The 12,628-nt window shown below is 58.1% G+C and overlaps 5 protein-coding genes across 5 annotated transcripts; 2 read left to right on the top strand and 3 right to left on the bottom strand.

The window, feature by feature from the left end:
- Positions 1–29: 29 nt before the first annotated feature.
- OSTLU_23821 (predicted protein) lies at positions 30–1,162 on the top strand. Its single transcript, XM_001415672.1, has one exon. It carries the CDS (start codon positions 128–130, stop codon positions 1,082–1,084), a length of 957 nt encoding a protein of 318 aa, XP_001415709.1. The 5' UTR covers positions 30–127; the 3' UTR covers positions 1,085–1,162.
- OSTLU_23820 (predicted protein) lies at positions 1,149–2,799 on the bottom strand (the record flags this gene model as incomplete). Its single annotated transcript, XM_001415323.1, has 1 exon — positions 1,149–2,799. Exon 1 carries the CDS (start codon positions 2,787–2,789, stop codon positions 1,149–1,151), a length of 1,641 nt encoding a protein of 546 aa, XP_001415360.1. The 5' UTR covers positions 2,790–2,799.
- A 669-nt stretch (positions 2,800–3,468) lies between these two features.
- On the bottom strand, positions 3,469–5,544 carry OSTLU_28610 (predicted protein). Its single transcript, XM_001415322.1, has one exon. The coding sequence runs from the start codon at positions 5,519–5,521 to the stop codon at positions 3,668–3,670; it is 1,854 nt and encodes a 617-aa protein (XP_001415359.1). The 5' UTR covers positions 5,522–5,544; the 3' UTR covers positions 3,469–3,667.
- Positions 5,545–5,701: 157 nt separating this feature from the next.
- OSTLU_23818 (predicted protein) lies at positions 5,702–8,722 on the bottom strand. Its single transcript, XM_001415321.1, has one exon. It carries the CDS (start codon positions 8,694–8,696, stop codon positions 6,330–6,332), a length of 2,367 nt encoding a protein of 788 aa, XP_001415358.1. The 5' UTR covers positions 8,697–8,722; the 3' UTR covers positions 5,702–6,329.
- Positions 8,723–8,957: 235 nt separating this feature from the next.
- OSTLU_23817 (predicted protein) lies at positions 8,958–11,690 on the top strand (the record flags this gene model as incomplete). Its single annotated transcript, XM_001415671.1, has 1 exon — positions 8,958–11,690. One exon carries the CDS (start codon positions 8,958–8,960, stop codon positions 11,688–11,690), a length of 2,733 nt encoding a protein of 910 aa, XP_001415708.1.
- Between the last annotated feature and the right edge of the window lie 938 nt (positions 11,691–12,628).

The raw sequence follows: 12,628 nt of genomic DNA, 5'->3' as shown, positions 1-12,628 counted from the left end.
TTGGGTTGTCAAACTGTCAAAAGCTGACGTGGCGGTTTCCCGATTAATTGTAATTGTAATTGCACGGTGCCGTGCGACGACACTTCACGACGCCGGCCGCGTCGATCAAAACCCGTTCGGAAAATAAATGTTCACTGCTTCGCACACCACCTCCAAGGTCACGCTGCGCGCGCGCGTCGCAACGCAACCACGGCGAGTTTCCCGCGCGAATCGTCATTCTCGAAGTAGAAACGCGGCTGTCGGCATCGACGACATCACCGGTCCGATCAACGACACTATCAAGGAGGTGCAGTCGATCGGTGGCGCGAAGGATGTCGTTCAGCGTTTGGGTCTCTACGGAGCTCCGCTCGTGTTCAGCGCGAGCGCGCTGCAGGCACTGCACTTCGGCGGCGCCGGTAACGCAGCCGCGATGAAAGCTGCTGGATTGGCTGGGCCCGCGGGACCGCTCGCGCCGCTCGCCGCCATCATGCTCTTCTCCGCCGCGTCTCCATACATCAACTTTTTGATGGCATCTGCTGGCGTATTTAAGATTGGCGATGAGATTCCCCGGCTTTACTGCGGTGTTCTCTACGTCGTCGCCGCGATCGGCATTTGGCACTTCGGTTCGGCCGGCGCCACCGATATCTGGACGCGCCACTGGACCGTGTGGCATCTCGCGCTCGGGGCGCATCTGCTGACCGCGACGAACAAGATTCGCAACGTTCTTGGTTCTTCCATGTGCGACGGTATTCGTAAGGTGGCAACCGTCGGCCCGGCCATGCTCATGGCTGCGCTCATCTGCCAAAACTCGACGTGGACGGCGTGGCAGGCAGCCTCGAGCGGACCAAACGGCCCTCTCGCCGTTCTACTCATCCACCCGCTGCACAAGTACGTCTCTCTCGGTGCTTGCTTCGCCTACCTCACCGGCGCCGAAACGAAGTTTTCGAGCGTCTTCATCGCCTTTACGTACTTCATCGCCGCGGCGTCGTTCATGCCACCGCTCGTCGCGCCGCTCTGCTATATTGGCATCTTGATGAACTTGCACAATGGTATGGCGCTCTGGAGGGAAACGACCCCGAAGGATTCACTTATCCCAGCGCTGTGAGCGTCACAAATACAAGCAACACAAGACCACACAATCTCAAGAAAAAATTGTAATACAACATTCGCTACGCTTTGCGAAACGACGCCTGCTCGCCGAAAATGCTCGCTCGAGCCGAGACCGATCCCGTAACGTATGGCTCTTCGATGAACACTGCTTCCTTCTTCTGCGCGTCCTCAAAGGTAGCAGCCATAGCCGCTACGATGGGCGAAGAAGCGTCTACGGCGCGCGTTTTTTGCGGCGGCGCTCCCATCTCGCGAGGCTTGGGCGCTTGCGAATACGATACCCTGTTTGGCTGCTTTGAAATTTGATGCACGATCTTCGCAGCCGGCTCGCGCTTCGTACTTTCGCCGACGTCAACATCCGAATCGTTAGAATCGCTTTCTTCATCTACGGATCGGTTTCGTCGCGCGATCGCTGCGGCCCACGCGTCGTTTGCGTCTATTTCCTCAGGAGTCACGGCGACGTTCGGAACCGATGTCGTCGCGGGAGGGTTGCTCTTTTGCGGCGACGCTCGAACAACGGGTGCGCACGCCTTTACATGCGCTGCGGCCTCGTCCGTGCTTATAGCCTGTTTCTTGAAACCCGCATCCTTTTCTTTAAACACATTTGACGAGACCGGAACTGTCGGCGGTACTTCAACCGTCGCCTCGTGGCGCGGCTTAACGACTTGTGCTGCAGCCGCCCCAACGGTCGTCGGTGCTTCAATCGCCGTCTCAACGACCTCATCCGGAACAATGGTACGCACATCCTTCATATTTGCATTCAAAACTCGCTCGGCGTCGTCCGCGCTCACACCAGTCAAACGCTCAAGCTCTGCGAGCTGCCTTCGCAAAGTCTCCATCTCGTCGGAAGTACCGTACGATGTCGCTGGCTTTGGGGCGACGTGAGCATCGTTTGTGTCGTTCGCAGGAGCTTCCTCGAATCGCACTTCACGCTCGAAACTCTCGTGATCGTCCAGAAACTCTTCTTCGAAAACAGACACTCGCGTTTGTCGCGGGATTACCGTCGGCTGCTCCTCGTTGGCAGGCGTCGGCTGCTCGCGCTTCTCTACAGTCGACGGCGGCGCCACGCGTTGCTGATACTGCGGTAGCCGCGGTTGCTGCAGATGCGCCGGTGGCGCTCGCTGCGATGGCTGATGCTGCGTGTGAGTGCTTGGTTCGCGCATTCTCTCGCGTTCATACGCTTCTTGCGCCATCTGGGGCGTCCGGTAGCTCGTCACGCGTTGAGTTTGTTCAGGCGCGTACGCGACGGCGCCGCTGAAACCGAACGCCACCGGTCCGGACGGCTGTGGATCATCAGGATGCGGTAACTGAGGCGCCCGCAGTTGTACGCGCTCGTGTTGGTCGAATTCATCGTCCAAACCTAGCCAAGTGAGCCAACTTTCGTCCTTATTCATGGCGTTCATCGTCGGAAGAATTTCACCGGGCATCACGAATGCCGCCGCGTACGCGGGATTACCGCCCCCCCCGTGAGGCGCGAGCATGAGAAGCTCGCACTCGTAGTCACCGACCCGAACCTTGCGTCCCGGCGAAAGACCGACGACGTGCGCGGCGTGCGCCAACCTCGCACCGTCCGGATGCGTGTGCAACAGCATGAGATTGTGTCGCTGCGGGATCGTCAACAGACCCTCCGCGGACGCCGATCGCGACGCGCCGTCGCGGACGCGGGCGTACGACACGACCCAGCACTGCGCTTTCGTCGGCATGTCGCGCGGAGAACGACGCGTCGATGCGAAGTGACGGCGGGAGATTGAGTGGCTGGGACGCCCGCACTCGCGCGCGCGATGTCGCTTTATCGCGTCACCGTCGACGACGTGCGCGCCGAGCTGATAAAGCTCGGTCACGACGGCGAGAGTGTAAGCGATCGCACGATCGCTCGATATCTCTCGCGACGGCGACGCGCGCGCGGGGACGATGCAACCGAAGATTCGAAGAAGTCGTTAGCCGACGATTTCGACGCGCGCGACGACGACGACGACGACGTTGATTGGGACGCGAAAGATCGAGGACGCGGTCGACGAAGCGAAAAAGTATGTCGTCGTTTTTGTTCGTCCACCGCGCGGCCTCCGTGGGACGGGGACGCGTTCCAAGTCGCCCCTAGCGCGCCGACGTCGTCTGCGCGAATCGACGCGTTGCCGAGGAGAGACGGGGGTGGCGTCGCGAAAAACGCCGCCGTGGAAGGTCGAGCGAGCAGCGGCCGAATAGACGTGGTGGCGGTGAATGGCATGTATAGAAAGCAGTGGGCGGCATCGCCGGCGGTCGTGCGAGGCGTGAAGCAACGTCTCGTCGGGTTCGCGCAATACTTTCGCGCGCAGCACGAACGAGAGCGAAGAAAGCGCGAGACGCTGTTGCAGGGCCGTCGGAGATATCAAGCGTAGCAGATTGTTTTACAAGATGATGTCGGTCATCCTTCTCTCGTGAGTCCTCTCGCCGCGCACCGCACCGCCGCCGTCTGCGGTTCGACACCACTCCTCTTCCAAAACGGACCCCTTCACTTTTTGGAATCGCCGGATCCAAGGGGTCACGGTCCGGTCACTTACTATATCTCCGAGTCGCCGCCGGCGGCCATCGCGCATTCGTACGTCTACACTACCGATTCTTCTGACGAGAACGCCAAAGCCAAAGCCAGGGACGCGCTCGCGTCGCGATCGATGACGCCGCTTCGAGTGGTTTCTACATCGAAGGCGTCGACACATCGCGCGAAGGAATGTTTGAACGTACTCGCAGATGGATCGAGAGCGAGAGCGCCGTACGCGGTTGCGCCGACGATGACGCCGAGCGCCGCCGCCGCGGATCTGTAATCTCCAGAGCCGTCGGAGTGTTGCTGCGCCTTGATCGCACGCACCGCATCTTCCGCCACGTAGTTGAAAACATCCACCGCGCCACGACCACCGCCGCCTCCCATCCCACCTTCGATTATCCCAGGGGCGTGTCGACGGTCGACGCGTCTCGCTAAAATTTCGCGCGCGCGAGTCAATCGATTCTTTGGATGTCTAATCTCGCGCATGAACGCGCGCTTGGCTTCATCGAGTTCGAGTCGAGCCTTGCCCGTGCACTTCCACGCCTCCGCATAGGCATCCTCGAGCTGCACGCGAATCTTAACGTGCCTCCGGCTCGCACCATCGCTGGACTCGCACGCGTCGAGAAGACTCGACAGCGCCTCGAGCACGTCGCGCGCGGCGGAGGAAACCTCATTCATCCCGCAATCCTCGGCGCCTGCGCTCGTCGAAGGCGCTAAGGACGCGCGCGAAACGCTGCATCGCTTCATCTTCCCTTGGCTCGGCGCCTCGTTGCCGTCGCCGCCGGCGTCGCTGGGCGCCACGAGCGCAGCGCGCTCGCTCCCCAAGCACGACGCATCCACCATCTTTGCAAACCACGCGCTTCGATCGCCCTCCGTGGGCGCGACGTCCACCACAAGTCTATACAGGAGTGCATTTTGCGCCAATTCTCCCGCGCGTTTCCGCGCTTCTCCGCCAAGTGCGCCGTGACACTCAGCGGCGAACACGCGCGCGTACGCGTCGCGAAAGAAGACGGCGCACGAGTGCAAAAACAACAGCCGCGCTCCGACGCGCGCGTATTCCTCGTTCGTCTCGTCTTCGTCATCACTCTCGAGATCTTCGTCTCGGTACGCACGCGCAGCCTTAGCTTCTGAATCATCGTCGTCTGAATCGCTCACCACGGCGCCACGACGTCCCCTCGTCTTCGACGCGTCGCCTCCGCGCGAGCGCGTCGAGTCGCTCGTCGTCGTCGACGCGTCGAGAAGTTGGTTGAAAAATTTCCAATCGCGCTCGGCTCGCCCGCGCACCGCGCCCGGCGACCTCAGTGCGCTCGCACTGGCCTCTTCGCCTCGAATCGCGTGCTCAAGCGGCGTCCACGTTTCGCGCGTCGTCACCACCGTTGGCGCGTCCGCCTCGCTCAGATCCACCACTTCGCGCCGTCGCTTCTTCTTCGCCGACGACCCGTTCGCGCCACCGGCGTTCGACGCACTCAGCGCCGTCGCCGGCGCGACGACATCACACAAGCGTAAAATGGAAACCGCCTCGCGCGCGATGGCCGCCTCGCGCTTCGTCGCTCTTCGTCGCGCAGACGTCGCCGTCGTCGCGAGTCTGGCGAGATGTTCGCCCCTGGGCGCGCGTCTGAATCCATCGCTCGCGTCCGGTTCGCGCAATTCGCACCGAATCGCGCGCGCGAACGCTTCGTCGCTCCACCGCGCCGCGGCGTTTCCCCGAGCGCCGTCCCGTGGTCCCCCCGACACGTCCAGCGACTCGGTCGCGACGAACGCCGCGGTGAAATCGTCAAACGCGCGGACGCGCGCGTTCGCGCGTTCCCCGAACGTCGTCGCTCGGGGCGTCGACGCCGCGAGCACGTCGTCGTCGTCGTCGTCGTCGTCGTCGTCGTTCCCGTCGTCGACGACGATCGCATCCTTCGCGCGCGTCATGCGTCGCGTCCCTCGCGCGCGCGCGTCAGCGGCGCGCCCGGGCGACGCGACGCGCAGACGAAGACGCACCGCGCTGACGCGCATTCAAACGAGGGTTTACGTACGCGCTGTAAATACTGTGAACTCCCATATTTAATAAGGATCGCCCGTCGGTCCGATCGTCACTCTTTTGTCATACGAAACCTCGCCTGAACAGCTGATATCGATATGATACATGTCGTCCGTAACACTAAGTGCCGTAACACCGACACCTTGGCCCGCACGCGTTTACAAAACGCGTGGCGCGACGCTCGGATGGTCACTCGCGCGCGCCGATACCGTCGGCGTCGCGGGCGCGCTCTCTGCATGCGCTCTCTTCGCCATCGCGCGGCGACTCTCGGCGGTTTCGACGCCTCAAGATGCGGTGCGCGACGAGCGGGCGTCAATCAAAAGTACGTCCGTGCTACCGTCGTACGGTGCGACGGTATAGGAGCTGACGCTCGGAAAACAGTCTTTTTTGTCAATTTCAACTTTCAACTTTTTCGCAAACAGTCAATTTCAACTTTCAACTTTTTCGAAAACAGTCTTTCGCCTGGAAAGGAGGCGAAAGACAACGCGGGCGGGACCCGCCGAAGAGACACTCGCGAGCGTCCACCTCGAGTGCGACTACGCAACAACCGGACATCGCGGCGACGGAAACAACTGACGGCGGAGGCCGAGCGTCTGGTTTGGGAACACGTATGTATGTCTTCTGTGTATGTATTTTACTCGGGGCAAGCTGCTACGCGAGGCCGGTGAGTTGGATGAAAAAGAGGTTTCTCGTTTGACTCTACCCACACTTATCTGGCGGGGGTTCCGAGCCAGCCTCGATGTCAGCGCCGCATTGAGGTGGGAAAATTTCCCCTTGAGCGAAAAAGCCGTCCTCCTTGCTGGATTTGTAAAGAACGACATCCGGGACGTCAACTTCACACGGCGAACTGATCGTCGTGACGAGTTTGACGAGCGCATCAGGCTTTGGTACTTGATAGTACGCGCCAACGCCCGCCGCCATACCGGAACCCGTAAGCGAACACGTAGCGGGCTTACTTGGATAGTCAAAATCGGTGAAATACGTCGCAAGCGTGGTTTCACCATCGAAACACGGTGGTGGGGTGTTCATGGCAGCTGCGAACATGTCCAGACCGACTTGAGCACCTTGAGAGAAGTACACTTCGGGACCAGAGCAAATCGCTCCAGCCCAGCACAACTCGATTTGCACCATTGGTATCTCGAGCTCGGCGCCGACTTGAAGGTGCGCCGATACAGACGCTTCGAGCCCGTCTTCGTCGAGGTGCGGCTGCGGAGGGTTAAAGTAGACGGAGAACTGTCCTTTTTCGCTCTTGATTCCAATCTTCATATCAGGAATCGAAAGTCCATATCGGAGCTTGGCCTCTGCGTCAGCCTTTGCGAAGTACGGCAACTTGAAGCCAACGCCAAAAGCCAAGTTGACATAGAAGCCATAAGCGCCCATAACTTGTTTCCTTATCACGGTAGGATTCTCGATTGGCTTCTTGGTCTTCTCCATGATGGACTCGAAGAAATCACCTTGTACGAAAGCATCGCCCTTGAGCGTCGCCTCGAGCGTGAGCTCGAGATCCGATGAGACGCCGATATCGAGATCGGTGTTTTTAAGTTCTGCCATTGCGCTCGTGAGCGCTCGTCGCGCAGATCGCAGTTTCTCAACCGCATCGCCAAGCTCAGCGGTATCGTGCTCAACACCCATTTTTCTTGCGCGCCTTTCCAAGAGGGCACCGTAATCCGGGAAATTGGCCATTTTCTTCGGATCCTGGAGCAAAGGATCGAGAATGAGTACTTCTCTGATTTGTTCGAGACCCAGCAAGACTTGATCTTCGATGCGTTGCATTTGTGATTTGTACACAAAATCGGCATGTGCGATGGAAGCAGCCAAAGCCTCCGTGTGTCGACGAAGTTCGTGGTGATGTTCAGCGATATCTTCTTCGGAAAGCAAACGCCTTCCACCGAACACGCGTGAAATACTGTTCATGTGGTCCTGCGCTGTTTTCAAGTGGTTGTTGATTACTGCAATTTGCGCGTCGATGGCGTTGACTGGAACCATGATTGCGTTCTTCGCCTCGGTCGCCGCCTCCGTCGCGCCTTCCTGTATGCCATCAAACAAGGCGCCAAAGAAGAGTCGAAACGCGTTAATGAGATCTGTGGCGACTTTGGTTGGAATGTTGAACTTGTTTATGCCAGCGCACGTTTCCCACGAGGCGACTGGAAATCCAACGTCAAATTTCGCGGGTGAAAACGGAGAGCTTCCCAATTTCTTAGGCCAAGGCATCTCGTATTCTTGTGAAAATGCCGATTCAGGAAACAAATCGCGCATCGGGGCGTCGTAGCATACTTGGCTCAGACTCTTGATGGAAGTACATCCAAGTTTTGCCGCCTCCCCGTCGGTTGTATTTGCGGGCAAGGTTGAGCAGCCGAGCTCGGCTGCGCGTTTATGTGCGGCGCCAAGTTGTGAGGCGTAATCGTTATACAGAACGCGGCGAAGATCATCTCTGAGAACGTCTTGATTGAGTCTTCGAACGAGACCACCGATCGCGGATGTATCTTCAAAATACGGTCCGTCGCGACCTTCTCCCAGAGACGCCGTTGGCGAAAACTTACCAGCGATATCGTTCACCATGGAACCAGCGTCTGTCGGAAAGAGCTTTCCGTACACTTCTTCCAAGAAACCTTCAACCTTATCACCGATGGTTCCGACGAGCTTGCCAACTTCATTCTTCACACCATTAACTTTCCCTGGGAAGGATTGTATGTCCCTGCTCAAGTCGTCGAACGCCGCGCCAACTTGATTGAACGCGTTCTTACCCGCGTTGAACAAATTTTCCACGCGATTGATGTTGTCCCTCAAGTCACTTATGAAATCACCGAGATCGGAGCGCTGGTGCGAGACGTCGACACGGCTCGCCCGCACCCTGGGCGTCGTCGTCGTCGTCGTCTCCGCCGTCGCCGCCGCCGCCCGCCCGCGCGCCGCAGACGCACCCGACGCGCGCCCGCACCCACTGAGCATCAACACGAACAGCACCCGCGCACCGAATGCCCGCGCGCACCGCCGCCGCCGCCGCGCGGGCGCGGGCGCCCCGACGCCCACGGGCGAGGATCGCGAGCAAAAACATCGGCGTCCACCCATCGCTGCGCCGCTCGCGACGTCGCGACGTCGCGGATTGGCGTCGCCCGCGCGTCTCGCGCAATTCAATCGACGTGTTTTAAAAATCATAGCCGTTACGCGTTTATTAGTGCAAAACGTCTTAATATATGTGAATAGCTCGTGATGTGCGTCAACACCCTTTTTGTCGGCGAGACTGTTGGGCGACGCGAGTCGGTCGTGACTTCGGTGCGCGCGCGCGTCGCGTGACCTCCGCGCCGAAGGATTGTCTCGTCGCGCGCAGTCATGACGACGATGGCTGATGAACGCGCCTCGATCGCGCGCGTCTCGGTAGTGAAGTATGGGGCGATTCCCGATGCGTCGGCATCGACGAGCGCGGGCGTTCGCACGGTTTCGCGACGTTCGGGTCGGGCGCGCGCGTTGTTCGGCGCGCTTCTCGCGGCTTGCGTCGCTGTGCTTGGGTTTTGTCAGTTTTTCACCGATGTCAGCGCCGCCCACGTGGTGTCGTCGGTCGGAGCGGTCGGAGTGGGCTACGCGCGGTACTACGCCGCGGTGACGCGGATGCGCGTCGACAAGCTTTTCGGGCGTTCGACAGCTTCTGCAGCCTCTCTGGGTGGATCGAAGGAGATTGAATATTTTGAATCACCCGCGACAGGAAACGCATCGGCGACGCTCGGTGCCTGTTCAATCAGCAGTGGTAGCGCTCCCGCGAACTGCGCCGTTCCGCAATTGGCGGTTCGGTCGTGCTCGTACCAGGGAACTTGCTCCACTGTTCCTGCGTGCGCGCTCGGATATGTTCCATCGGGTAGCAAGGGTACCTGCGCGACGCGCAGAATCTGTGCCCCTCGAATTTGTGCTCCTACTTTTTGCTGCAGAACAGCGGTGCGCTGCAGAAGAAGAAGAAGAAGATATAGATGTAGAACGGTATGCAAAAGACGCTGCGGAGGTGGATGCACTCCCGGAGCGTGTCAGGACATACCTTACAAATGGTCATTCAGGTGCACGAAGGCCGCGACCGTTACGACTGGCAAATGCGATGCGTGCGCGCCGTTTTTTGTGGCTCGTGATTCGAACACGAAGTGCATCGTCGATCCGGCGCTCACCGCCGCGTATGACTCTACGGTTGGTGCGATTAAAAACGCCGAGTCTGCCGTCACCACCACCATCAACGATATTAATGACGTCATCAACGATCTCACCACCGCGATCCCGAACAAGGCGAACGAGATCGCGAGTAAGATTGAGGACGTCTCCAAGAGCATTCCAAACGCGGTGAACAAAGTTGTCAACCAACTCATCAGCGAAGCGTTTCCGGCTGACGCAGATGAGTTCCTCAGTCAGATAACGGGCGCTCTCAAAACTGCGTCACTCGGTGCGAGCAGCGCAGAAGCTGGATCCCGAGTGGTGAACGGCAAGAGTGACCATTTTTCGACGGTTTTGGCTCATAACCGCGTGCGTGCGATGATCCGCGACGCTCTTGGCAGAGAGGAAACGCACATTCCGAGCGAGGAGCAAGCGAACCTCGGGGGCAAATGTGGGACACCAGAGCTCACCATCTCCCTGCCTCTTGAGGAGATTCTACCCGCTTCATTGGTCGATCTATCTTACGACATGCCGTGGCCGAAAAAGCTTGGTGACAGTCCTTTCGCGCCAGCAACCCTCACGGCTGGATTTCCAGATCCGTCCTGGACCATGGGCTTTGAAATAAGTGAGTTCTTATTCCCCAAAAAAGTGGCGACGGGGATACTCGACGCGTTCATGGCTTTTTTCAAACCTCTGTTTCAATCAATTGGAGACGGCGCCTTGGACGCCGCGGACGAAGTTAAAGATTCTATGATGAGTCCGATCGACGCACTGAAATCTTCCGTAAATACGGCGAAGGACACAGCAAACACTGTGAAATCCAAGCTCAACTCTGTCACGCAGTCTCTCAGCGGCCGGAAGCTGCTTTCTGATGAGATCGAGACGCATGCGGAACACCTTCGCGCTGTGCACGCCGCGAGCAGCGCGCATCTCAAGTACGCTGAAAATGTACACGATCAGTTTCTGGATAGAGTCGAGCACCTTGTTTTGCTGCAAGTCGCAAAAGTACGCACCGCACTCTTGGAAGATCCTTGGCTTGAAAAGCCAGATACAATCACGCAGTTTCCACACATGCACGCGCAGCTTGGCGATGCCGTCCTGCAGGACGCTGCAGACGCCGCCAAGCAGGAACTTATCGATGCGATGCAGGCCCTCAAGGATTTCACGATGAAAGCAGTTTTGTTCACGAAGCTTCACGTGGAATTCGCCGTCGAGGCGCAAGCGTCTGCATTCAAATCTGGCAACGTGCTTGATCTGGTGAAAGGCTTGCCAACGTCTGCTTCATTCGAGGTGGAATTGCCAGTTCCGTACACTCCATTCACGATGAAGATGTCTTTGGGCGCTGACCTTTCGTTGCCGTACTTCTTGCAGGCAGAAGCGAAAGGTGAGTTCTCTTACAGCGTCGATGTCACGGGAATGGAAGTCGGTATACTAGTGACCGACGGCACGTTGAACGCCGTGCTCCCAGATCCGCAGGTAGAATTGACGCCCTACTTGAACGCCAACTTGCATGCACATGCTCAAGTTGGGCTCGTCTTAACTGTTAATGACATCACCACGCAATTATGTATGCCTGGCATGGTTTGCAGTGGTCCGAAAATGAAAGCCGAGCAGAGAGCGTATGCCGGTGCGGACATGGCCGCGACTGTGAACAATCAAGGCACACAAGCGTGCTCTGCGTTGAGCGCCAAGTTCAACGACAACTTCGAATACGACGACGCTTACAGGGCAAAACGCTGCTCAAGCGCAAGTTTTGGTGGCGTCGATTGCAGTGTCGTCGTCGGTGCGTACTTCCAAGTTCCAAAAACCGACATTGACGTCGTGCTCAAGACAGACGTCGACATTGGCGGCGTCTCCATCTGCGTACCCGACGTCCAACTATACACGTACCCCGGGTCGACGAACGACCCGAACTTTTTGCTCAAGCTCGCATAAACTATGGAATTAAAAAACGCTAAGTGTGTGCTACTTCTCGTTTCTTCGCGGCGGCTTCATCGAGAGCGACTTGCGTCAAGCGTACGTGTTTGTGAGCGCACGCGCACGAGCGACGCACGCGAGAACATGCGCCGCGCATGCGCGCGAATGTTTGTACGCGAAGCGAGACGCGCGATTCCTCGTCGCGCTGGGACGCGCGCGTGAAGATGCACATGTGTGACACGCGTCGGGAGTGAAAATGAACGATGAAGCTTTAGAAATGTAACGTGTAGAATTAGAATTGATCCTCCCGCGGTGAAGATGCACATGCGCGAACCACACGGGGATCGCGAATGAACGATCGCGGGCTAGAAATAAAAGAAATACGAATGCAAAACGATTCACCCACGTCGCCGTCGTCGTCCCGCGTCGTCTCCCAGCGCGTCGCCCCTCGAACGCGCCTCCCTGAAACTAGGGTTAGAAACTTGGGTTAGCAGTGTCTCTGGAACATGACGCTTTTGGCGCCCTGAAAGTTGCGCGAGTAAAGGGGTCACCGAAACCACTACACTGGCGGTCGACGACGCTGGAATTTTGCGCACACGCATGAAACACGCATTTGCATCTATGTACGCGCGCGTTTCGCGGCACTCTGGGTGACGGCGGCGACCCGGACCTTTACGTCGACGCGGGCGTAGGCCGCGGTTTGGGTTTTTTGGAAATGTGTGATACTGGTTTTGGGTTGAGGACTACGTTAGTGAGGGCGGGATAAACGAGGGTTTGGATGACTAGGGTTCGGTTTTTAGGGTTTAGGGTTTAGGGTTTAGGGTTTAGGGTTTAGGGTTTAGGGTTTAGGGTTTAGGGTTTAGGGTTTAGGGTTTAGGGTTTAGGGTTTAGGGTTTAGGGTTTAGGGTTTAGGGTTTAGGGTTTAGGGTTTAGGGTTTAGGGTTTAGGGTTTAGGG

Source organism: Ostreococcus lucimarinus, chromosome 1, assembly GCF_000092065.1.
Source record: "Ostreococcus lucimarinus CCE9901 chromosome 1, complete sequence".
Taxonomy (NCBI): Eukaryota; Viridiplantae; Chlorophyta; class Mamiellophyceae; order Mamiellales; family Bathycoccaceae; genus Ostreococcus; species Ostreococcus sp. 'lucimarinus'.
The sequence above is the reverse complement of the archived record's forward strand: the minus strand, read 5'-3'. Positions and strand labels throughout refer to the sequence as shown.